General features: G+C 58.6%; 1 protein-coding gene across 5 annotated transcripts; it reads left to right on the top strand.

Annotated features, from left to right (window-relative positions):
* The first annotated feature begins 271 nt into the window (after positions 1 to 271).
* On the top strand, positions 272 to 18,862 carry GAA (alpha glucosidase). Of its 5 annotated transcripts, none has more exons than XM_008514461.2 (20): positions 272 to 397; positions 3,268 to 3,854; positions 5,507 to 5,652; positions 7,670 to 7,835; positions 7,920 to 8,016; positions 8,536 to 8,655; positions 8,733 to 8,851; positions 8,940 to 9,071; positions 9,989 to 10,099; positions 10,656 to 10,769; positions 10,870 to 10,954; positions 11,523 to 11,640; positions 12,091 to 12,224; positions 13,891 to 14,042; positions 14,236 to 14,384; positions 15,646 to 15,787; positions 16,273 to 16,422; positions 17,058 to 17,222; positions 17,566 to 17,718; positions 18,190 to 18,862. In XM_008514461.2, the coding sequence occupies exons 2-20, from the start codon at positions 3,312 to 3,314 to the stop codon at positions 18,247 to 18,249; spliced, it is 2,856 nt and encodes a 951-aa protein (XP_008512683.2). In that variant the 5' UTR covers positions 272 to 397; positions 3,268 to 3,311; the 3' UTR covers positions 18,250 to 18,862. The 5 variants fall into 5 exon arrangements, with proteins under 5 accessions (XP_008512683.2, XP_008512685.2, XP_008512684.2 ...); XM_008514463.2 differs by having other exon boundaries at positions 287 to 362; XM_008514462.2 differs by having other exon boundaries at positions 292 to 397; positions 3,271 to 3,854.
* The last annotated feature ends 3,702 nt before the right edge of the window (positions 18,863 to 22,564 follow it).

The following is a 22,564-nucleotide window of genomic DNA, read 5'->3' as shown; positions in this document are numbered from 1 at the left end:
TTTGCATCAGGGGCGTCCCGGGCCTCGGGCATCCTGGGAACCCCGGGAAGCCGCGGGGACCAGGCGGCGAGGGGCGCGCTCACGGGCGGCCACGTGCAGGCCCGCCGCTGCCCGGGACGCCCTCCGCCGCAAGGTGCGCGCCCCCTCGGGCTCCTCCCACCCTGCAGGGCGCAGAGGTCCGCGGAGGGCGAGAACCGGGAACCCCCGCGCACACGCGCCCCTGCCCGCCACCAGGGTGCGCACCACCGGAGAAGCGCGCCCGGCCTAGGGCGTCTGCGCAGGCGGCCTGTCACGTGACCCACTCCCCTCCCCTGATTCTCCTGACCCGGGGTTGCCGCTGCGGGCCGCGCGCGTGCGCGGAGGTGAGCAGGCTGGGGCCGGGCGCGCGTGCGCGGAGGTGAGCGGGCCCGGCCGTGGGGTGGCGGATGCGGGTGGTCCCGGCGGGGGCCCGGGGCCGGGGTCGTCTGTGGTCGGCTCTCCGACGCGAGGCGTGGCGGATCGGGGCAGTCCTGACTCCCGAGAGGGAGGGATCGATCGATCGATTGATTGGTCCTCAGTGACTAACCATTTAGAACTGGAGCACATCGTGCCGGGGTCCGTGTGCGGCAGGTGGGCAGCAGTAACGACCAGGACCCCATAAACGACGGGGACCCCAGAAACTCCACAGTTCTCATTCACTACCCCGCTGCTGGGCGAGGAAGGCGGCACTTGCCCCCTTTCACTGGGAGGAAACTGAGGCACCTGAGGTTAAGAACCCTTGCTTCCCACGTCAGTGGTGGAGCTGGGCTTTGAACCTGGCTTGTCTATACGACCACCCTGAGCCACTTCCTGAAAGGGGAGGGACAGGCTCTCCTGGTCAGCTGCGCCACTTGACCTCCTGATCCTCAGTTCTTGCCCATTTTTCTCTCAATTGTCAACCTCGCGGGGCTCGGCTCTTCCCCGTTTCTAGGATCACTTCCCCATCTGTGAAATGGAAACATGGGGAGGGGATGTGCTGGTAGTCCTGGATGCGTCCCCGAGCCACCGCTGCAGCCTCTCACTCCAATTCCAGGACCACTAGCTGGGAGGGGAGCTCCCTGAGTGAGGCCCCCGGACCACACTCTGAGTTCCCTGGTTTCTGAATCTCGTGATCACAGGTGTCAGATGTATCTGCAAGGGTCAGGTGGAGCTGTGACGCTTTGTGGTATAAAAAATAAATATTTAGTCTTTGTCTCCAGTTCCTGGCACACAGCTCCTAAAACCCCTGGGATATTGGGAATGATGTCTTTTGGACGCTAATGAGATGACTGGAGGCTGGGCGCCTCTGGATGGCTGCTTCAGGATGGAGGCCGGTCCCCAGAGAGACCAGGGCAGGATTGGAGGGTTGCAACTTTCACCCCCACCTGCACCCTCTGGAAAGTGGAGGGGAGTGGGTGGTTGAGCCAGTCACCAATGGCCGATGATGCAATCAATCGTGCCTACATAATGAAGCCTCCATCAAAACCATAAATTAGTTGGGGTTTGGAGAGTTGCCAAGCTGGTGAGCACAATTTGGTGCTAGGAGGGTGGCCAGCCCGGAGAGGGCATGGGAGCTCCCGCCCTTTCCCCGTACCTTGCCATCTGGCTGTTCCTGCGTTGTGTTCTCTCTAATAAACCGGTAACAGTAAGTCAGCTGCTTTCCCCAGTTCTGTAAGGTGTTCCAGGAAGTGGAGTGGCAGGGGTTGTATGAACGTCCGAATTTATAGCCAGTTGGTCAGAAGTGCCGATGACAACCTGGGCATTGAGGCAGTCTTGTGGGACCGCACCCTTAACCTGTGGGGTCTGCACTGACTCCAGGGGCTCGTGTCGGAATTGAGTTGAATCGTTGGATGCCCAGCGGGTATCTGGGGAGTGGGAGAATTGATTGGTGTGAAAATAAAAAACCCCGCAGGTTTGGTGTCAGAAGTGTTGTGAATAAAAACAGTTCACTCTTGCACCTCATTTACCAGGGGCCTGCGGTGGCCAGAATGTTCCAGGCGGCTGGTTTGTGTCTGAGACAGGCTCAGACTCCCTCCATGCCCAAGGGGCACTTCTTCCTGGCGCGGGACTTTTTCCCAACATTTCAGAGTTTGTGGCAGCTGGGAGAGTGCGTCTCACTGACCTCCCGCCACAGGGAGCCTCGCCGACCCCAGGCCCAGCTGCCGAAACCCATGGCTGCACCGGCTCCAGGGCCGGGCTGCTTCCCGGCCCTAACCCCAGGGCTGGCCGCTGAGGGGACCCTGGCTCCTCTAATGGCCACCTGTGGCTCGAGGATCCCCCACAGCCTTGCCGAGCCTTCCTTCACCTGCGTGCCAGACTGGGATGCTTGGACCCTCCCGGGGGGCAGACCTACCTGGGGTGCGGTGGCTCGACGGCCTTCCCCGGCATCCTCCCCACTTCCTCTCAAACAGCCAAGGACTCCCCTGATAGAGGCCTTGCACCTTGACTCCCGTGTTGGTGGCTGCTGCTCCTCGGAGGAGCCAGACCAACAATGTTCCTTATAAAACGTTTGGAGCACAGATCAGCAGACCGCAGGTAATCACCGTCTTCGCACTGGGTCACCAAAGTGAGGCTCCACCTGCGGCTGCCGTGACAAAGACCCAGAGCCCCGAGTTCCCCCAGCCGTGTTCCCCGAGCTGGGTGGCTGTCTCCGCACCTGACCTCGGGGGCCAGGAGGGACTCTGATGTGCCAAGTCCTGGGGGCCAGGCCTTCCTCCTGTGACTTTGCCATGCCTCGGGTGTTGCTCTCAGCTGCAGGGCCCAAAACGTCTCCCCAGGCTGTGTCGGCATCCAGGTCAGCAGGAGAGGAACAGAGGGAAGGGGGCGGTCCCCGTAAGGCACTTCCACTTCCACCCCATTGGCCAAAACTTAAGAACCTCAGCCACAGAAACAGGGCTTATTCTGTCTACTGTTGTAACTTGCTGTTCCACGTGGTGTCAGCCTGTCATGTGGGTCCTTTGTGTCATGGAATCATTTTCCACATGTTCTAAGTGGCTTCCTTTGTAACATGTACAGGACTTCATGGTGCGCGGCATTCTGCAACCCCTATTTGGACTCTTCTCTCTTTTCCCTTTTTCCTCCCTCCCGGACACTCTCCGAACAGTGCTGGGGGCTCGTCCATCCTCGCCTGCCGCTTCCTCCACAGACCTCACCTCCGCCCTGGGCACTGGGGGCTGGCCACCAGTTCATGTCTGGACACTGCTTTGAGAGGCCCTCGAGGCCCCGGTCACTCCCTCCTGCCTTCCCTGTTGAGCCTGGCTCTTCTCTCAGCAGGCCTCCAGGACCCGTCCCTGCTGCCCGAAGGCGCTGCGACCATGGATGGGAGGCGGCTGCCCTGCTCCCGCCCCCTGGGGCTCTGCGTCCTCGTCTGCTTGGCCACCGCTGCCCTCCTGGGGCATGTCCTGCTGCACGATTTCACGATGGTCCCCCGAGAGCTGCATGGCTTCTCCCAAGTACCCAAGGAGATTTACCGAGCTCCCCAGCAGGGAGCCAGCGGCCCAGGGCCCCAACCCGCCCCAGGGCGCCGCGGCAGTCCCAGAGCAGCTCCGGCACAGTGCGACACGCCCCCCGACAGCCGCTTCGACTGTGCCCCAGACAAGGCCATCACCCAGGAGCAGTGTGAGGCCCGGGGCTGCTGCTACGTGCCTGCCAGGCGGCAGCCTCCGGGCTCCCAGATGGGGCAGCCCTGGTGCTTCTTCCCCCCCAGCTACCCGAGTTACAAGCTGGGGAACCTGACCACCACCGAGATGGGCTACACCGCCACCCTCACTCGAGCCGCACCGACCTTCTTCCCCAAGGACATCCTGACCTTACGGCTGGACGTGCTCGTGGAGACTGAGAGCCGACTCCACTTTACGGTGGGTGGGGGTGGGGGTCAGGCTCATACAGAGACGGGGGCCACGGGCGGGGGCTGAGTGGGGACAGAGGGGACAAAGATAGGCTCTACTGCATGTTTGTTTCTTGCACGGTGTGTTTTGCGCCCTCACTGGGAGTCCAGGAGTGCGTGGACACAGTACCTACACTCAGGGAACAGTGGGCTACTCGACAGTTACTAGAAGGTTCTAGAATGTGTTCTAGAGGGCAGTGCTCAGGGTGCGGTAGAGGGAGGTTAGGCCTCCCCCAGGAAGTGACGTCTCAACTGGGACCTGAAGTGCTGCGGGAGCCAGCAAGCAGAAAGGTGGAGAGGGAGGAAGGGAGCATGTTCCGGGCAGTTGAGTTCCAGGCTGACTGTCCGTCCTCCAGGGCAGGGCCTCTTGCGTGATTATTCTCTGCAGTTTCCCGGCCTCTGGAACAGTGTCCGGCGCACAGCAGGTGCCCTGTAAACACTAGTCGACTGAATCAGCGTGCAGACACCTCACTCAGCATGCCCGATGATTTTAACAGCAATTTATCGCAGCCGTCCTTGGCTGAGCAACTGCCGTGCGCCGGACAAGAGCGAGGTGCCCTGATCGTATTTTCTCACTCACCCTGTGACAAGGTGTGCCAGGTGGAGTAGCATTGCCAGATTCAGCAAATAAAAATACAGGATGCCTATTTTAAAAATTATTTTTTAAATCATTTTATTTTAAATTTATTTTACAATAAAATTTTGTGATAAAACACATATAAAATCTATCATCTTAACCATTCTTTTTTTTTAAAAGGATTTTGTTTTTTCCTTTTTTCTCCCCAAGGCCCCCCGGTGCATGGTTGTGTGTTTTTGGTTGTGGGTCCTTCTGGTTGTGGCATGTGGGACGCCGCCTCAGCATGGCTTGATGAGCAGCGCCATGTCCGTGCCCAGGATCCGAACCAGCAAAACCCTGGGCCACTGAAGCAGAGTGCACGAACTTGGCCACTTGGCCATGGGGCCGGCCCCTTAACCATTTTTAAGTGCAGAGTTCAGTGGCTTTAAATACATTCACATTGTTGTGCAACCGTTGATTAATTTTAAACATTATAACCTTGGTGACGGCCCCATGATAGTATTTCCTAAGGTCTCCTCTCTCTAAGGCTGATGGATTTTCCTTGAGGAAGGAAGAGTCAGGGAGAAGATGTTGCTGACTGATGGGTGAAAGTTATGGGGGGAAGCATTTAGCTAAACATAAGAAAGAACTTTCTATGTTTAGGTCTGACCAACAGACGAACGGAAGGCCTGGGAGCTCCCTAAAAAAAAAAATACAGGATGCCTAATAAATTTGAATTCCAGATAACTGTGAACGAGTTTTTTTTTTTTAGTGTATGTCCTATGCAATATCTGGGACATACACTGAAAAACAATGTTTTAATCTGAATTCAGGTTTATGGGCCTCTGTGTTTGACCTGGCTACCCACAGGGGGCGCTCCCCTCCTGGCTCTGTGGGTGAGGAGATGGGCTCAGGGAGGCTGCCCAGGATGCCCGCGCTCACACCCTGCGGCCGTGGGGCACAGCCCCGAGCCCCTGCTCCTCGGGAGGGTGAAGGACGGCGTGTGGAGGTGTGCAGGGCCACCAGCCCCCAGAAGGCCTCCGACACCTCCGTCTCTCGCCTTCTAGATCAAAGACCCCGCCAACAGGCGCTACGAGGTGCCCCTGGAGACCCCGCGCGTCCGCAGCCGGGCAACGTCCACTCTCTACAGCGTGGAGTTCTCGGAGGAGCCCTTCGGGGTGGTCGTGCGCCGGAAGCTGAACGGACGGGTGCTGTGAGTGAACGGTCCCTGTGCCCCCACCGTGGGTGGGAGGGCCAGGGAGTTGGATGGCATTGGCCCTGACCCTGTCATGATCCGCTTGCCCCCTCGGGGCCTCCTCGCTGTGCCTGACCCCCATGCCCCAGGCCCTGGTGCTTGCCCTTCCTCCACCCCAGCTCTCAAAGGCCTCTCCTCAGGCCCTCGACTGTCCAGCCCAGGGAATCCCAGCTGGGGGGTTTTCCCCCAGGGGACATTCGGCAATGGCTGGAGACATTTTGATTGTCACCCCTGGACGTGGGAGTGTAGGGTTGCTGCTCAACGCTGCACAATGCACAGGACACTCCCACAGAAAAGAATGGCCTGGCCCGAATGTCAGTAGTGCCTTGGCTAAGGAACCCTGGTCCAGTCTGAAATGGCACCCCACTCCAGGCAACATCCCCTCACTGGCCTTGTTTCTATTTTATTTGTCAAATACTCCATGTCGCTTCTTACAGCTCAGGCACTGTAGTTATAACTTATCTAATCCTCATAACAACTCAGAAGTACGTGCTGTTATTATCCCCACTTTACAGATGGGGAAACTGAGGCACAGAGAGGCAAGGTGACTTACTGGCAGGTGACAGAGCCAGGGTCCCAGCGTCTATGCTGCTGGCCACTCTCTGCTTCGTGTCCCTTGGGGGCTTGTGTTCCCCCACAGAATCTCAGGTTGTTGGGATCATTGCTGCCGTCTGCCTGCAGCAGGCGCCTGTCCCGTCCGGGTCACTCCTGAACCTCCAGGTCCTGGAGCGGTTCTGACCCACAGGAGGTGTTCGGTGGCTGTTGTGGAGAGAATGAGGGCACTGCCTGTCACGCCCTCACCTCCCCCGCCCGCCCCCAAGACTGAACATCCTTTAGACTCAGAGGCCATGGCTGTGATTCTGAGGGTCCAACATGGCCCCTCCTCAGGAGGACAGACCCAGGGGCCCAGAAGCGCTCCTCGCCCAGCCATCAGGCCAGGGCAGGGCCCTCCCCTCGCCGGGCAGCAGTTCCACCACAGCCCTCCGTCTGCCCCACCATTGGGGGGTACAAACACATTTCACAGGACACACCCTGTGCTCCTTATCCACCCAGTCCCGCATGAACATGTGCTCCAAGGGCCCTGCATTGTCGCTGAACTCGGGGACGAGCTCCCTTGGCCTTGCTTAACTTCAAAAGAACTCGCCTCCTGGAATGCGCTTTTTCCCGCTCATTCCCTGGCTGAGCATTGTAGGCCTGCCCCCGGGGCTGACGAGAGGGCAGCCAGCAAGTCCGTCCAAGCCCGGAGGCGGGGGCAGAACCGCCAAGAAAGCCCCAGACACGGGCTGTGCGGATGCAGAGGGCAGGGCTGGCTCCGTGGCAGGGAGGGCAGAGCAAGGCCTCTCCAAGAAGCTGACTTTTGCACAGAAACCCCGTGGAGAGAAGTTTTTTAAAGCATTTTATCAGATTTTGGTCTTGAAAACACACGCCCGCAGATAAGTAGAGTCTTGCCCGGGGCGGGCAGGGTGCAGGGGGGCTCCCCCCGTGAATTAGCCATGCCACGTCTTCCTCGTGGCGAGGGGCCACGTCCTTGGTTTTGCCTTGCTCTCGACCCTGTGTGACCTCGGGAGGCTGGGCCGCTCCACGGGCTCTGGAGCTGTGGGGGGCAGGACTGGCCGATGTCTGTGAGCCCTTGGGGCCTTGCGGGAGGAGCTTGGGGCCACAGCTCCGGGGCTGGAAGGATTTCGCGTAGCCCTCGCCCAGGACCAGTTTGCCAGCAGGGCCCATGGGGCAGTCGGCCCTGGAGGCCTGCCTGCGGTGACGTGCACATGGCCAGGCGGCGCAGCACCCCTTCTCTGGATGCGCCCTGCGTGCTCCCACGCCCGTGTCAGGGCCCCGAGGGCTCTCGGGCCTCTCATGGCTGCCTCCGTCCTGGGGTCGGGGTGTCACGGAGCTGGCCGGGCCACAGCAGCCCTCCTCAGGAGGTCTCTCGGGGAGGGTGCACCGAGGGTGCGAGGCCGCCTGGTCTCTCCCGCAGGCTGAACACGACGGTGGCCCCCCTGTTCTTCGCCGACCAGTTTCTGCAGCTGTCCACCTCCCTGCCATCCCGGTACGTCACCGGCCTTGCCGAGCACCTTGGCCCCCTGATGCTCAACACCAACTGGACCAAGATCACCCTCTGGAACCGGGACATCGCCCCCACGGTACAGGGGCAGCTGGGGCGGGGCCTGGGACCAGAGGAGCCGTGTGGACTCGGGAGCTGAAGCGCCGTGTCCGCCGTCTCCCAGCCCTCCGTGAACCTCTACGGGTCCCACCCTTTCTACCTGGTGCTGGAGGACGGCGGGTCGGCTCACGGGGTCTTCCTCCTGAACAGCAATGCCATGGGTAAGCCAGTGGGCGGCCACACCCAGCGGGCACCAGAGTCCCCCAAAACCCCAGCCAGATCTGTCTCTGAGCCCCCAGGCCGGCGCCTTCTCTGGGTGTGGCTGCACTACCTCCCTCATAGCGGGGACGTGGGGCTCTCTGCGTCTGCCGTCAGACTCGGGGAGAGGAGAGCGGCCATGGGCAGGGAGTCGGGCCTTGTCTGCTCTTCCAAGAAACCAGTCCAGGGGGCTGCGACCTCTGCCAGCTCTGCCTGTCAGTGCCCCTAAGGTGGGCTCTGGGACTCCTGCTCTGGGGGGGCAGTCAGAGGCCAGAAAGGGGAGTCAGCATCTTCCTGTCCTGCTCCAGGTTTCTTAGTGAGTCAGGCTCAGGGTGACTTTCCCCCAGGCCCCCCTGGCAGGCCACTCCCAGGTTGCCTGTGGGAGGACCCCCTCTGACAGTGGTTTGCCCTGTCCCAAAGGTCTCGGGGAGGGGGTGGGGGGGAGGTATTTTGTCCCTGAGCCCCAGGGCTGCTTCCCCCAGATGTGGTCCTGCAGCCTAGCCCGGCCCTCAGCTGGAGGTCAACTGGCGGGATCCTGGACGTGTACGTCTTCCTGGGCCCGGAGCCCAAGAGCGTGGTGCAGCAGTACCTGGAAGTCGTGGGTAGGCCTGCTCCCCTCGTCCAGCCCCACCGCCCCTCCTCCCCTCCCCCCGACCCTCTCATGGAGTTTCACTCGCAGGCTACCCGTTCATGCCGCCGTACTGGGGCCTGGGTTTCCACCTCTGCCGCTGGGGCTACTCCTCCACCGCCATCACCCGCCAGGTCGTGGAGAACATGACCAGGGCCCACTTCCCCCTCGTGAGTGCTGGGGCTGGGGAGGTGAGGGGCTGGGCCCGGCACACGCTTCCCCAGGCCCCAGCAGCCGGCTCCTGTGCTGTGGCTGCAGGACGTCCAGTGGAACGACCTGGACTACATGGACGCCAGGAGGGACTTCACTTTCAATAAGGACGGCTTCGGGGACTTCCCGGCCATGGTGCAGGAGCTCCACCAGGGCGGCCGGCGGTACATGATGATCGTTGTGAGTGTCCCCTTCCTCCCCTCCTGCGACACCACGTGGATCTGGCTCTTTGGGAAGGAGAGCGGCCCAGTGGCCAGTGGCTCCTCCTCTAGGTGACGTCTTCCTTGTGCCTGCTGTGGTCACTGAGGACATTTTCTGAGGGTCTTTGATATCAAGGGAATATCAGATTTACAGGCGTGTCCCTGGGCCCACTGATGTCCAGCTTAAGGATCCCTAGAAGCATCTGCCTGCTGCTCACGAGCCTTTGGTTGTATGTTACTGGAACAGCTTGAAGCAAAGGCAGAGGGGCCATCAGCTGACGGCACCGGTACTGGAAGGGGCGGCTGAGGCCCTGTGTGTCCCGGCCCTGCCTCCCTGGGAGTCAGCTCTGCTCGGGGGAAGGCAGGCGGGACTCTGAGTGGCCCAGGACAAAGACACACCCTGCCTGGCCATTCTGTGGCTGGAGGAAGAGGTGGGGAGGGGAAGCTGAGACCAGAGGGTCGCACCACGGATACCCCTTCAGTAGAGGAAATCAGTTTGCCACGAGGTTTGGACTTAGCTGATGTCGGCCATTCCCATCCTCCCGGCCCCTCCGAGGGCAGCCGGCATCAGTGGCCATGCAGAGCAGGGCGGGCAGACACAGACCTGTTCTCTTTGTGCTGTGAGATAGAGAAATGCTCGCTGTGCAGACTTGTGAAGCTCTAGGACCCTGAGAACAAAGGGCAAACTTGTATCGGGTGCACGCGCCCGGCCGGTGGGGCCCTTGGCTGTCTCAGGCAGAGGCGTGCATGGACCTCAAGGGCGTGCTGTGCGGCGGCCGGCTTCACCCTGCTCTGCCCCTTGTCGGCGTGCCTCGACAGCGTGTTCCCATTCTCCGGCGACGGTGCCACGGCTGGGGGCATCTCCCCCTCCTCCTGACTGGGTCCTCTCACCCCCAGGACCCCGCCATCAGCAGTTCTGGCCCCCCCGGGAGCTACCGACCCTATGACGAGGGTCTGCGGAGGGGGGTTTTCATCACCAATGAGACTGGGCAGCCGCTGATTGGGAAGGTAGAGTGGGGTCTGGGGGGCAACGGGTGAGAAAGCAGGGTTCCCGGCCAGTGGAACAGGAAGCTGTTCAGGAAGAGGGTGTTGTCCAGAGGGACAAAGCGGGGCGTGACGGTGGCTCCTGATGAGGAACACCACCTCAGATGCTTCCATCGGGGGCCCTTGGCTTCTTGGGCAGCCGGGCCCAGCCCGGGCAGGAGCCTGCAGACCCTGGGTGAGGGTCTCCTTGTCCTCCCAGTCCCCAGGGCTTCCTGATATGGGGCTCTCAGCAGAGTCCCCACCTCCCTGATCCAGGGCGTGCCAGAAGCCAGAGGAAGGGGGTCCCGGCGGGGGAGGCTCCTGGCAGCGCAGATATGCGGGGCTCTCTTCCGGGCCTCAGGGCCTTTTCTGAGAGTCGGGCCTCTGGTGCTTATTTCCCCGTGCTCTCTCACGGGTGCTCCTCGCCTCCTCAGTCCCCCTGAGGAGGCGAATGAGGCTGCACCCCGACCCGCAGCCGAGGTACGGAGGGCCTCAGTGCAGGCTCTGGGGGGCCGGGTCTCCCCTCTGGCCTCTCCTCCAGGTATGGCCCGGGTCCACCGCCTTCCCCGACTTCACCAACCCTGAGGCCCTTGACTGGTGGCAGGACATGGTGGCCGAGTTCCACGCCCAGGTGCCCTTTGACGGCATGTGGATTGTAAGTGTGGCCCCCGCCCCTGGGCATCTCTTGGCTTCTGGGGACCAGCCCTACCCCCTGCCCCGGGCAGGGGCGCCAACTGCCAGGGCCTCTCTTGCAGGACATGAATGAGCCGTCCAACTTCGTAAAGGGCTCTGTGGACGGCTGCCCCGACAGCGACCTGGAGAACCCACCCTATGTGCCAGGTGAGCCCTCCCACCTGCCGCCCCCTGGCACCAGTTCTCTGGGGATTTAATGGCTCACATTGGGGGCTTTCTTTCTCTGGTTTGGGAGACTTGAAGCTGTCATCTCTGAGGAGCCAGTGGGCGCAGCCAGCCTGGGAAAGGGTGGGGAAACCCCAGGAGTAAGGCTCAGGTCGGGGAGACACTGGCACAGGACGCGGCCCTGGGCACATGCAGCTGAGGCACGACCTTCGGAGGGCGGGCGTTTCAGGCTGAGGCAAATGGACTGGGAAAGACTCGAAATGGGTCAAAAGCAGATGGGTGTGGATTCCGGGGTCTGCAAGGCCAGCCTTCGGCATTGCCTTGTTCCTGTCCTTGGGAAAGTGGAGACTGCACAGGGACGCACCACAGGTTCCGAGGGTGCGCCAAGCAGAGGAGAACGCCAGGCCGACCGGCAGCGAGGGGCGGCTTCAGGACGCGCCTCCGAGGGCCGAGCTGGGAGCCCGAGACCTGTGGAGGAGGGTGCCAGGGATGTGGGGAGCACGAGCCCGCTGGGTGGAGACCCCACAGAAACAGCCCTGCTCTCTTCCAGGGGTGGTTGGCGGGACCCTCCGGGCAGCCACCGTCTGTGCCTCCAGCCAGCAGTTCCTCTCCACGCACTACGACCTGCACAACCTGTACGGCCTGACCGAAGCCATCGCCTCCCACAGGTGAGGGCCCCCTTGAAGGGTTACAAGGGGCAGGGGCTTCTACCGGACCCGGGGTGCAGGAACGAGGGGAGGAAGCCCAAGCTACCCCCAAGGGCCAGCTGGTGGCCCAGGTGCTCTCCCCCACTCCACGCCTGGCCCCTCAGAGGAAGGGCCAGTGGTGACTGGAGAGGCAGGTCTGGGCTGACCAGGGCCTCTGGCTCCTGTGAGCCTGCAGGGCACTTGTCCTCCTTGTGACACGGCTCTTCCAGTGGGGTCGGGTGGCTTCGGCAGAGTAACTGCCCAGCAGACCTTGGCAGTGGCCTTGCCTCTCTCCTCCCGGCCTCAGCTCAGAGGGCTCCTTGCTCCCAGCTCTGCCTCCCTGTTGTACCACCTGGCGCTCTGGTGGGCAGTGACGGGGTCCTGGGGAGAACCTGCTCCACACAGCTCTCTCTGTCCCTCTGCTCCACCCAGGGCCCTGGTGAAGGCTCGGGGGGTGCGCCCCTTCGTGATTTCCCGCTCAACCTTCGCTGGCCACGGCCGATACGCCGGCCACTGGACAGGGGATGTGTGGAGCAGCTGGGAGCAGCTCTCCTACTCTGTGCCAGGTGAGAGCACCTGCCAGGAGGGGCTGCTCAGAGAAGAGTGTGGGCCCCTCTCAGAGGAGGTTTGCCTGGAGTTGGGTGCTGGGCTCAGCACAGCTCAGAGAGATGCTGCTGTGGTGGCGTGGGGGCCCACCTCCCACTCCTGTGGGGTGTGAGACCCACCCCGGCCCTGTGCACCTGTGCAGGTCTGCTCACCTCCTCCAGGTGTCCCCATCTCCAATTCGCCCCAGCCACTGCCTGCAGAGCCATCAGGTTCTCTCCTCTCACAGTGTCCCTTTTGGTGACCAGTCCTGAGCTGCAGTCTGCAGGGTGCCACCCGCCCCCTCATGTCAGTGCCCGGCTCCACTCTGCAAAAAAGGAATTTGATTTTTGTTCCAAGAGCTCTGATGTCGCTGATGCGTATTAGGCCCAGAGATGGCCCAGGAGCCCTGGGGAATGGGTTAGGGGTAAGGGAGTCCCAGGGTCACCACGTGGGCAGCTGAGAAGAGCCTCCACCAAAACGCCCGGCCTGGAAGTGCTTCGACAGTCACGGGCTTGCTTCTGAGTGGGATGCATCTGCAGACTCACGGCCGCAGGGATGTCCTGTCGAGCTGAGCCCAGGAGAGAAGCCCTTCCTTCCTTCTAGAAGGGGCCGCCAGCTCTGCCTGCAGGTGCATACCGGCTCTGATTTTCACCTGGCTCCAGCACCTGCAGGCCAGTCTCTGAAGCCATCTCGAGAGCGGGATCCTGGCCTTGCGCCCACCTCTCCAGTTGTTGGGTTTTGGTTCTGGTGTGAGCTGGTCATGACCTAGCAGAGCAGCTCCTAGGGTCTGTTGCAACTGAGACAGTTCCCACGGTGGCCCTGCCCGTTGGCTTCCAAGCCAGGGTCCTGGCCCCTGAGGAGACCCGAGGAGAGAGGCCAGCCCAGTGCAGCCTCAAGTCCTACTGAGCAGTGGGGTCGGCACAGGACTGAGGTGCCCTGGGACACATCTGACCCTGCAGCAGCTCAGGGACCCCCTCTGTTGTTAGCTGCCACACACTGAGTAGCTTAAAACAACAGAAACCGCTTCTCTCACAGTCCTGGGACTAGCGGGCAGAATCAGGGGGTCGGCAGGGCTGTGCGCTCTCTGAGACGCTGGGGAGGGTCCTTCCTGCGTCTTCCAGCCTCTGTGGTTGACGGCAGTCCGTGGCGGTCCTTGGATTATGGCTGCTTCCCTCTAATCTGTCTCTGTCGTCCCATGGCCTTCTCCCTGTGTGTCCTTGTCTTCACACAGCTTCTTCCTCTTATAAGGTCACCAGCCATATTGGATTAGGGCCCACCCTAATAACTTCATCTTAACTTGATTGTATCTGCAGAGACCCTGTGACCAAGTAAGGTCACATTCACAGATTCCAAGGGTTAGGACTTGAACATACCTTTTTGGGGACACAGTTCAACCCTAACGGGTCTCATTTGCTCTGCCCCCCCGGGTGTTAGGGGCAGTCTACACGGCACGCACAGGTGAGCCCACTGACCACGAGTGGGAGGCACAAAGGCCAGCGCAGCACTGGCTGTCGGGTGGGGACATGGGAGGGCCGTTATGAGGGATCCTTGCCTCTGGTCAGCTCAGCAAACGTGGCTGTCGGGCTCCTTGGCCTTGAACTGGTCCTGCTCTGGCCACCTGAGGCCCAGTCTGACTCTGCCCTCCAGAAATCCTGCTCTTCAACCTGCTGGGGGTGCCGCTGGTCGGGGCCGACATCTGTGGCTTCCTGGGCAACACCTCGGAGGAGCTGTGTGTGCGCTGGACCCAGCTGGGGGCCTTCTACCCCTTCATGCGGAACCACAACGGCCTGGACAGCCTGGTAGGGCTGGGGGCAGCGGGGAGAGTGGGGGCAGGCCCCGCCCAGGGGAAGCCCCTTCCTGACGGAGCAGCGTGGCTCATTTCCGTGCCAACAAGCCTGGTGCTGGGTGGCCGAGAAGGGCTGGGGCTCCCAGGGTAGGGACCACGGGGCCTCAGCCCCAGAGCTCAGCTGCGCCCTCTGCCTCCTGCCGCAGCCTCAGGAGCCGTACAGGTTCAGCGAGACGGCGCAGCAAGCCATGAGGAAGGCCTTTGCCCTGCGCTACATGCTGCTGCCCCACCTCTACACACTGTTCCACGGGGCACACACCAGGGGCCAGACTGTGGCCCGGCCCCTCTTCCTGGAGTGAGTGGCCTGGGCCGGGGAGCGACGGCCCATGGGCGCCCTAGGGAGGGGGGCTGACCATGGGCCCACTGACTCCAGGGCAGCCCCATCCTGTGCAGGGGTGCCCCAGGAACTGAGCGAGGGGGCAGGTTGCAGCCGAGTGAGACGAGGCCAAAACTTGGGCCCTCCATACTGGGGTGCCCCCTCATCCCCAGTCCCCCCTCTTCCATTCCAGCTCAGGGCTGGGGGCATTCAAAGTACAGAAAAGCCCGGGATGAAGAGCACTGAGCACAGACCAGGCCTGCCGCATGCTAGAGCGAGTTGTGGGGCCATCACCATTGACTCCACTGGGGCTGGCCTCAGGGAACAGGGCCGCAAAGAAACCCAGTAGCTAGCCCCCCGATGGGACTTAGTCCACGTCAGAAGTGACCATGCGATAAAATGGCGTCTCCAATCAGTGGATTAAATGATTCTCAAGTAGTAAGGGAATTAGTTAGCTATTTGCAAAAGGCGATTTATTTCCCCCTCACATCCTACAAACAGAAAGTTCTAGGTGGGTTAAATAGTTAAGTGTCAAACATGAGGCTGTAGAAAGTGCCCCAGGAAAACAGAAGTGATGTTCCTCAGTGCTCTGGTGGGAGAAGGCTTTCTAAGCATCACAAGCAAGAAAGGGCTGGCCCGGTGGCGCAGTGCTTGAGTTCATGTGCTCCGCTTTGGTGGCCTGGGGTTAACGGATTCAGATCCTGGATGTGGACCTAGCACCACTGATCAAGCCACGCTGTGGTGGCATCCCACACAAAATAGGGGAAGATTGGCACAGATGTTAGCTCAGGGCCAATCTTCCTCACACACACAAAAAGGAACAAGTAAAGGGAAGTAGGTTTAATTGAGAGAAAAAGTAACACTTCTCTGAACATAAACAGAAAAAGCAAAACTGCCCTGAGCTTATCCCGTGAAGGCCAACAGAGAAGGCACTGTCAGCGGCCGCTCCCTCTCCCTGGTATGGAAAAGCTCAGGCCAGCTGGCGAGGCCACTGTTGAGAACCCAAGAGATAAATGGGTGAGAACACAGTTTGCAAACTAGGGAATGGGAGCGGCCTCGTGCCCGAGGGTCAGGCAGGGGTGAGGCTTATGCTCAGCTCCTGCGTAGCTTTGGGTGGCCGGAGCAGCCCTGCCACGTCCAAGCCGAGTCCTCTGTCTCCTCTCTGAGCCCCCTGCGGGCCCGTTGGGCACACTGCCCTCAGAGGTCACCAGGCCCCTGTGCCTGTCCCTTCTATTTGAAGGTTCCCTGAGGACCCCCGCACCTGGACCGTGGACCGCCAGCTCCTGTGGGGGGAGGCCCTGCTCATCACCCCAGTGCTCGAGGCCGGGAAGGTCGAAGTGACTGGCTACTTTCCGCTCGGCACGTGGTACGACCTGCAGACGGTGAGTCCCGGCCCCTAAAACCCAGAACTGGGGAGTCCAACAGGCTCCCTCCTCCTGCTCTGTCGGTGTGGACCAGATGGTGACAAAGGAGCATCTGTTTGTCGAGTCCCAGCTACACGTGGGTCCTCACCTGGGTGCTCCATGGGGATCATACCGTCCAGTCCTTGCGGTGACCCACTTTCCAGGTGAGACGTAGAGGCCGAGCAGGTCACTTGCCTGTGTCCCGCAGGCCACCCTGCCACGGGGCTGAGCTGGGTCCCGTCCTCCTGCTCCCAAAGTCCTGCCCCTGCCAGCAAGACCTGAGCCGGGGGCCTCGCAGGCTCTGTCCCCACTAGGTGACCAGGTCCCTGCAGTCAGCCCCTGAGGTCACACCCTGCTTTTCTCCGCTGGGCCTCCCAGCTCTGCGTGGAGCCCTCGGCTCCTGGTGACAGCACGGGGGCTTTGGCACTGCCCAGGACTCTTTGTGATGGGATGTCTCCCTCCAGGTGCCAGTAGGGGCCCTTGGTGGCCTCCCCTCTCCAGCTCCTGCACCCCTCATGCCTGCCATCCACAGTGAAGGGCAGTGGGTGACACTGCCAGCCCCACTGGACACCATCAACCTCCACCTTCGGGCTGGGCACATCATCCCCCTGCAGGTACCTGGGCTGGGCACCTGAGCCCATTTATTCAGCTCTGGGGCCACCAGGACCCCTCGCTGCCTCTGTTTGATTGGAGTCCCCCCAGACCCCCAGGCAGAGAGGACGGTGTCTGAGGGTTAAGGATGAACCGGTCCAGGGAGGGATATCCGGAATGCATCCTGGCACTGACTTGTGGCCTGAGGGGAGGCCTGCTTCACTGGCTCTTTTCAGTCAGTCTGCAAACATCTGTGGGCCTCTCACATCCTCCAGGATGTCTGCCCACTGCTGTAATGGAGGTGTGGGCACCACACTGCAGCCTGGGCAGGGGTGCAGGGAACCGAAGAAGGGGAGGGGCTCAGGAGAGGCTTCCTGAGGTGGAAGGACCCCAGGGGGCTTGCCAGACCTTGAAGAGGAGTGAGATGGGCTTTCGAGGGGGAACAGCACGTGCAAAGGCACAGAGCACGGCCTGGCAGGATATGTTGGAGACTTGACCAGGGTGGACACCGTGGGTGTCCAGGCCACTCGGCCGTAGGCTGTCCTGAACATCCCAGTTTCTTGCAGCACGGGACTGTCCCAGCCCAGCATTCCACTGGCCCGGGGTCTGGAGGCCTCTGCCAGGCTTGCGATAGTGACGTGTGCCACCTCCTTTCCAGGGACCCGGCCTCACAACCACAGAGTCCCGCAAGCAGCCCATGGCCCTGGTTGTGGCCCTAACCTCGAGTCGGGAGGCCCAGGGGGAGCTGTTCTGGGATGACGGCGAGAGCCTGGGAGTGCTGGAGCGCGAGGCCTACACCCACATCATCTTCCTGGCCAGGAACGTGAGTCCTGGGACATTCCCAGGCTGGTGGGAGGCCATGGGGACCATCTTGGGGGTGACTGCCCTGATCTGGTGAGGGAAGCCAGGCCAGAGGTCCTGGGATGGCCACCTGTCCCTGGGTCACCTGAGTGGAGGGCATCTCTGCCCCACAGGGGAGAAGGCCTGTGGGCCAAGCGCCCCAGCCAGAGCCCCTGTGCACTCTGCCAGCATCCGGAGGGTTTGCACAGGGGCGTGGTGCCGACCTGCCCTGTCCTATCTGCTGCCCAGAGACCCTCTCCCGGTGGGGCTTCCTGCCCCTGCTGTCTGCTCACACCTCTGGTTCTATCTTTCTCTGCTCGGGCCAGAACACCATCATAAACGAACTGTTGCATGTGACCAGTGAGGGGGCCAGCCTGCAGCTGGAGAGGGTGACTGTCCTGGGGGTGGCCGCGGCCCCCCAGCAAGTCCTCTCCAATGGTGTTCCTGTCTCCAACTTCACCTACAACCCTGACACCAAGGCAAGAGAGCCCACTGATGGGGCCAGAGGGCTTGTCCCCAGGATGGGCGAGGGGGCAGGTGCCGAGGATCCAACCCAGGGTCGGCTGAGTTGGTATCAGGACTCACTGTCCGGGAGCCAGAGGCATCTCGGCCCTTGGAAGGGACGGAGAGGAACTTGATCCTTGGTCCTTGGGGAGGAGGGGGAGGTTCAGCCCCGTGCACTGGTCTCTTTCCCGTGCCCGTCACTACACTGACGGTGACTCATGGGCTGTTTAAACAGCAGCTTGTTTTCAAAGCTGGGTAAAACAGCCGATGCCGAGAGCATTGTCCTCCAGAGTCAGCTGGGCAGGGATCAGAGCGAGAAGCCTCCCAGGGCCAGACACGTCCCGCATCCACCACCAGCCCACAGCCAGACTTCTGTCTGTCGAGCATTGGGGTCTCACCTCTGCTGACAACTGTTTGGTGGCCAATTTTTCTTTTTTTTTTTCCAGACCCTGGACATCCCTGTCTCGCTGACCATGGGAGAGCAGTTTCTCATCAGTTGGTCTTAACCAGGGGCTGATGTGTGTTGACCCCTACAGATTGACTTCCCAGAGGCCCCAGCACCTGTCCACTCTCCATCAAGGCGGGTGGGCCTTGGGGTTAGAAGCGCTTACCCCATGTCGCATGGCGATGACCTCCCAAACACCCAGATTTGCTTATGTGTCTACCTCCTGGGCTCTGGGGCTCTGGGCCAGTGGCCCATCTTTGACAGCTTTTCTCCCCAGGTTCCAGTCAGGCCAATGCCCTGAGGGTTGCCCTGTTAGGAATGTGACATCGAAGGTTTACCTCTCCATAGTCTGTCACTGTGAAGTGTGTAATGTCAGCTGCCACCAGCTGCCTGCCTGTGATGGCACAGGCAGTGCTTGGGATGGGGATGACGTACCTGCTCCGAGGTCACACCACTAGAGGCTCTGCTGCTGCTCTGACCGGATGAAAGGGTAGAGCGGGGCGGCCGCTGTAGACTGCTTTCTGGGCAGCTGCCCCCCACCCCCCGACAACAGGTCGGCGCTGTCTGCCGGCCTGAGGAGTGGGCCCCGGGGAATTCAGGACAATTCACAGGACTTAGGGAAACTCTTAATCTTAAGTGCAATTATCTTTAATAAAAGAGGCGTTTGCAATCAAGCTTCTGCTGATCCTTCTAGGGTTCAGGAGAGGTAGGATGTGGCCAAGGGCCATGACATGGGGCCCACACTGTGCATGCTCCAAGCAGCACCCTCACATCTCATCACCTCACGTCCCAGTGTCACCCATCTCTAAGGTGGTTGGAGAATGTCCAGCTGGGCCTGGTGTCAGAGTCATCTGGTGGGAGAGGTGTGCCCCCCCCCTCCCAGGGCTGTGTGGCCAGGGCTGCCTCCCCGACACCTCCGTCCCCAGGCAGCCGCCGACTGGCAGCCACTGGCCTGCTTCGGTCAGTAGAGTTTACATTTTCTAGAGTTATATATGAATGGAATCACACAGCATGTATTCTTTGTCTGTTACCCAGCATAATTACTTTGAGATTCATCCATATTGGGTGTGTATCAACACCCTGTCCTTTTTCATTGCTAGTTTTCCATTGTATGGCTATTCCACCATTTGTTTATCCACTTTTAATGGACATTAGGACTGTGTTCAGTTCTGGCTTTTATGAATAAAGCTGCAGTGAGCAATTATGGACAAGTCTTTGGATGGACGTTTTCAGTTCTCTTGAGCAAATACCGAGGGTGACATGGTCAGGTCATGTGGGGGTGGTTAATGTTTTCATAAACTCCAGGCTGTTTTCCACGGTGGGGTGCCATGCTGTGCTCCTCCCAGCAGGGTGAGAGTTGCAGCTGCTCCACACCCTCCTGTCACTTGCTATGGTCAGTCTCTTCAGTGTCAGCCATTCTAGCGAGTGGGGACCTCATTGTGTTCTAAACTGCATGTCCCTAATGACATCTCATGGACTTACCTGTCACCTATAGATCTTCTTTGGTGAAGTATCTGTTGAAACCTTTTGCCCATGTTTTACTTGGATTGTTTATTATTGAGTTATAAAATACATTAGTTTTCTATTGCTACCATAACAAATTGCCACAAACTCAGTGGCTTAAAATCGCACACATTGATTTGACATAGCTCTGTAGGTCGGAAGTTTGCAGTGGGTGTCACTGGGCTAAAATCCACGGCGGCACGGCTGCGTCCTTCCCAGAAGCTCCAGCACAGGGTCCCTGTTTGTACCGGTTGTTGGCAGAGTTCAGGTTCATGGGCGTATGGGTCTGAGCTCCACGTTTCCGTGCTGGCGTCAATCTGACGCCCTGGGCTTCTGGAGGCTGCTCTGTATCTTGGCTCGTGGCCCCGTCATCTTCAAGTCCAGCAATGGTGGGTCAGGTCCTTCCCACGCCTGAGAATCTCTGCTGCCTCCTTGTCCACCACGTCACCCTCTGACCGACTGCAGCCAAGAATATTCTGGACTCTTAAGGGCTCGTGTGATTAGTTTGGGTCCAACTGGATAATCCAGGATCATCTCATCTCAATCTTTAACTTAATTACACCTGCAAAGTCCCTCTTGCAATTTACTGTGACATATCCCCAGGGTCCAGGGCTTAGGACGTGGGCATCTTGGGGAACCGCTCTGTCCTGCCACACGCAAGTGCTTTATATATCCTGGTGGTACGCCCATGTTGGTGTATGGGGCACGAATGTTTTCTCCCAGGCCGTGGTTTGCCTTTTTACTTTCAGAACAACGTCTTTTGAAGAGTAAAAGTTTTTAATTTTGATGAGGCCAGTTTATAATTATTTTTATGTCCTTTTAAAGAAACCTTTGCCAAATCCAAAGCTACTAAAACTTGTTTTCTTCTAGAAGTTCTATAATTTTAGGTCTCTCCATTTCAAGTTAGTTTTTGTATATGCTATGAAGTAATGGTCAAGGCTTTTTCTTTTTTGCATATGGCTATCCAATTGTTCTGTCACCATTTGTTAAAAATATGATTCTTTCTCCAGTGAACTGCCTCTGTACTTTTGTTGAAAATCCTTTCATATAAACCTGTGTCTATTTCTGGACTTTCTATTGTATCCAGGGATCTGTATGTGTCTATCCTTATGTCCTTATTACTGTGGCTTTGTAGTAGTTCTTGCTATCTGGGAGCTAAAGTCCAACTTTGCTCACTTTTTCAAAGTTGTTTTGACTAGCTGGATCTGTATTTCCATATAAATTTCAGAATCATTTTGTAAATTTTTACCAAAAATACTAAGACTCAGTATTTTGAGTTGGTTGTGTTGAATCTGTAGATCAACTTGGGGAGAACAGACATCTCAACAATGTTGACTCTTCTAATCCTGAAGACAGCATCACTCTCATTCACTGGCATCTTCAATTTCTCACAGCAGGGTTTTGTGGTTTTCAAAGCACAGAGCTTGCAGATCTTTCGTCCCCAAGTATTTCATGTTTGATGATACCATAAACTGTTTTAAAAGTTCCCTTTCCAAATGGTCACTGCTAGCACGTGGGACTACAGGTGCTCTCCGAATGCTGACCTCGTACGCTGCCGTCTCTCCTATGCTCCACAGTTAGTTCTAGTCGCTCTGTTGTAGATTCCTTAGGATTTTCTCCATAAAGGGTCACATCATCTGTGAATAAAGATGTCTTCCCTTACAATGCGGATGCCTTCTATTCCCTCTTCTGGCCTTATTTCCCTGGCCAAACGTACAGAGTAATGTTGATGGAAGGGATGAGGACATCACGCCTTGACCCTGAGAGGGCTACTGGAAGCTCCAGTTGTAGTTGTGGGTTTGTCTGTTTCTCCCTGCAGTTTCATCAGTGTTTGCTTCCTGCACTTCCTGCATTTTGAAGCTCCGTTATTAGGTGCATAGACATTTAGGACTGGGACATCATTTTGATGAATTACCTTCATGGCTATGAAATGACCCTCTTTGCCCCTGGTCACATTCTTTGCTGTGAAATCTACCTTGTCCAACGCTGACACAACCACTCCAGGTTTGCTTCGGTGCGTGTGTTACCATGTGTATTTTTCTCCATCTTCTCACTTATTTGTGCTTTTGTGTTTGTTGTGAGCAGTGCATAGATGTGTCTTGTTTTATAATCCAGTCTAACAATTGGTCTTCTAATTTTGGTTTTTAGACAATTTACCCCCCGTTCACGCCTTTTGTTTTTAAATATAATTTTAGAGGATGTGTTAGATTCCCCACCTGATTTTTAACTGACGTATAGTTCACATACAATTCACCACTTTAAAATGTACAATTCGGTAATTTTTAGCACATTCACAGAATTGTGCAACCATTACCGCTATCTAATTCTAGAATATCTAATCGCCCAAAGAAACCCTGTGCCCATTAGTAGTCACTCCGATTCCCCTCACCCCCTCAGCCCCTGGCAACCACTCACCTGTCTCCATAGACTAGCCCATTTGGGACATTTCATGTAAATGGAACCACAGTATGTGGTCTTCTGTGACTGGCTTCACTTAGCTTATCTTCAAGGTTCATCCATGTTGTAGCATGTCGGCACTTTGTTCCTTCTTATTGCAGAATAATATCCATCACATGGACTTACTACCAGTTTTCAGTTGGTGGACGTCTGAGTTATGTCCACTTTCTGGCTACTAGGAATAATGCTGTGAACATTTCTATTCAAGACTCACCAGCCCCCTCGTTTCTCTTAACACTCAGCCGCCATCGACTACGGCTGAACCCATTTGGTCTGTAAGGCTAGTGGCCCTGGCTGCCCCCCCAAAACCCTCCATCCACCTGCGAATGTTCCATCACTTCCCACACCAGGCCCCCGGTGAGGAGCACTCGCCTCCTTTCCTGGTGCGGCAGTCCATGTGGTGAGGCACCTGCGCA

Source organism: Equus przewalskii, chromosome 10 (genome assembly GCF_037783145.1).
Source record: "Equus przewalskii isolate Varuska chromosome 10, EquPr2, whole genome shotgun sequence".
NCBI lineage: Eukaryota > Metazoa > Chordata > Mammalia > Perissodactyla > Equidae > Equus > Equus przewalskii.
The sequence above is the reverse complement of the archived record's forward strand: the minus strand, read 5'-3'. Positions and strand labels throughout refer to the sequence as shown.

What these genes read in the sequence shown, in the direction of transcription:
- GAA (XM_008514461.2), top strand. Translation starts at nt 3,312, where the DNA reads ATGGATGGGAGGCGGCTGCCCTGCTCCCGCCCCCTGGGGCTCTGCGTC. An exon ending in GGCGGTACATGATGATCGTT is followed by an intron (nt 9,072 to 9,988) that starts GTGAGTGTCCCC and finishes TCTCACCCCCAG; the next exon opens with GACCCCGCCATCAGCAGTTC. An exon ending in GCCCGGCCCCTCTTCCTGGA is followed by an intron (nt 14,385 to 15,645) that starts GTGAGTGGCCTG and finishes TTCTATTTGAAG; the next exon opens with GTTCCCTGAGGACCCCCGCA.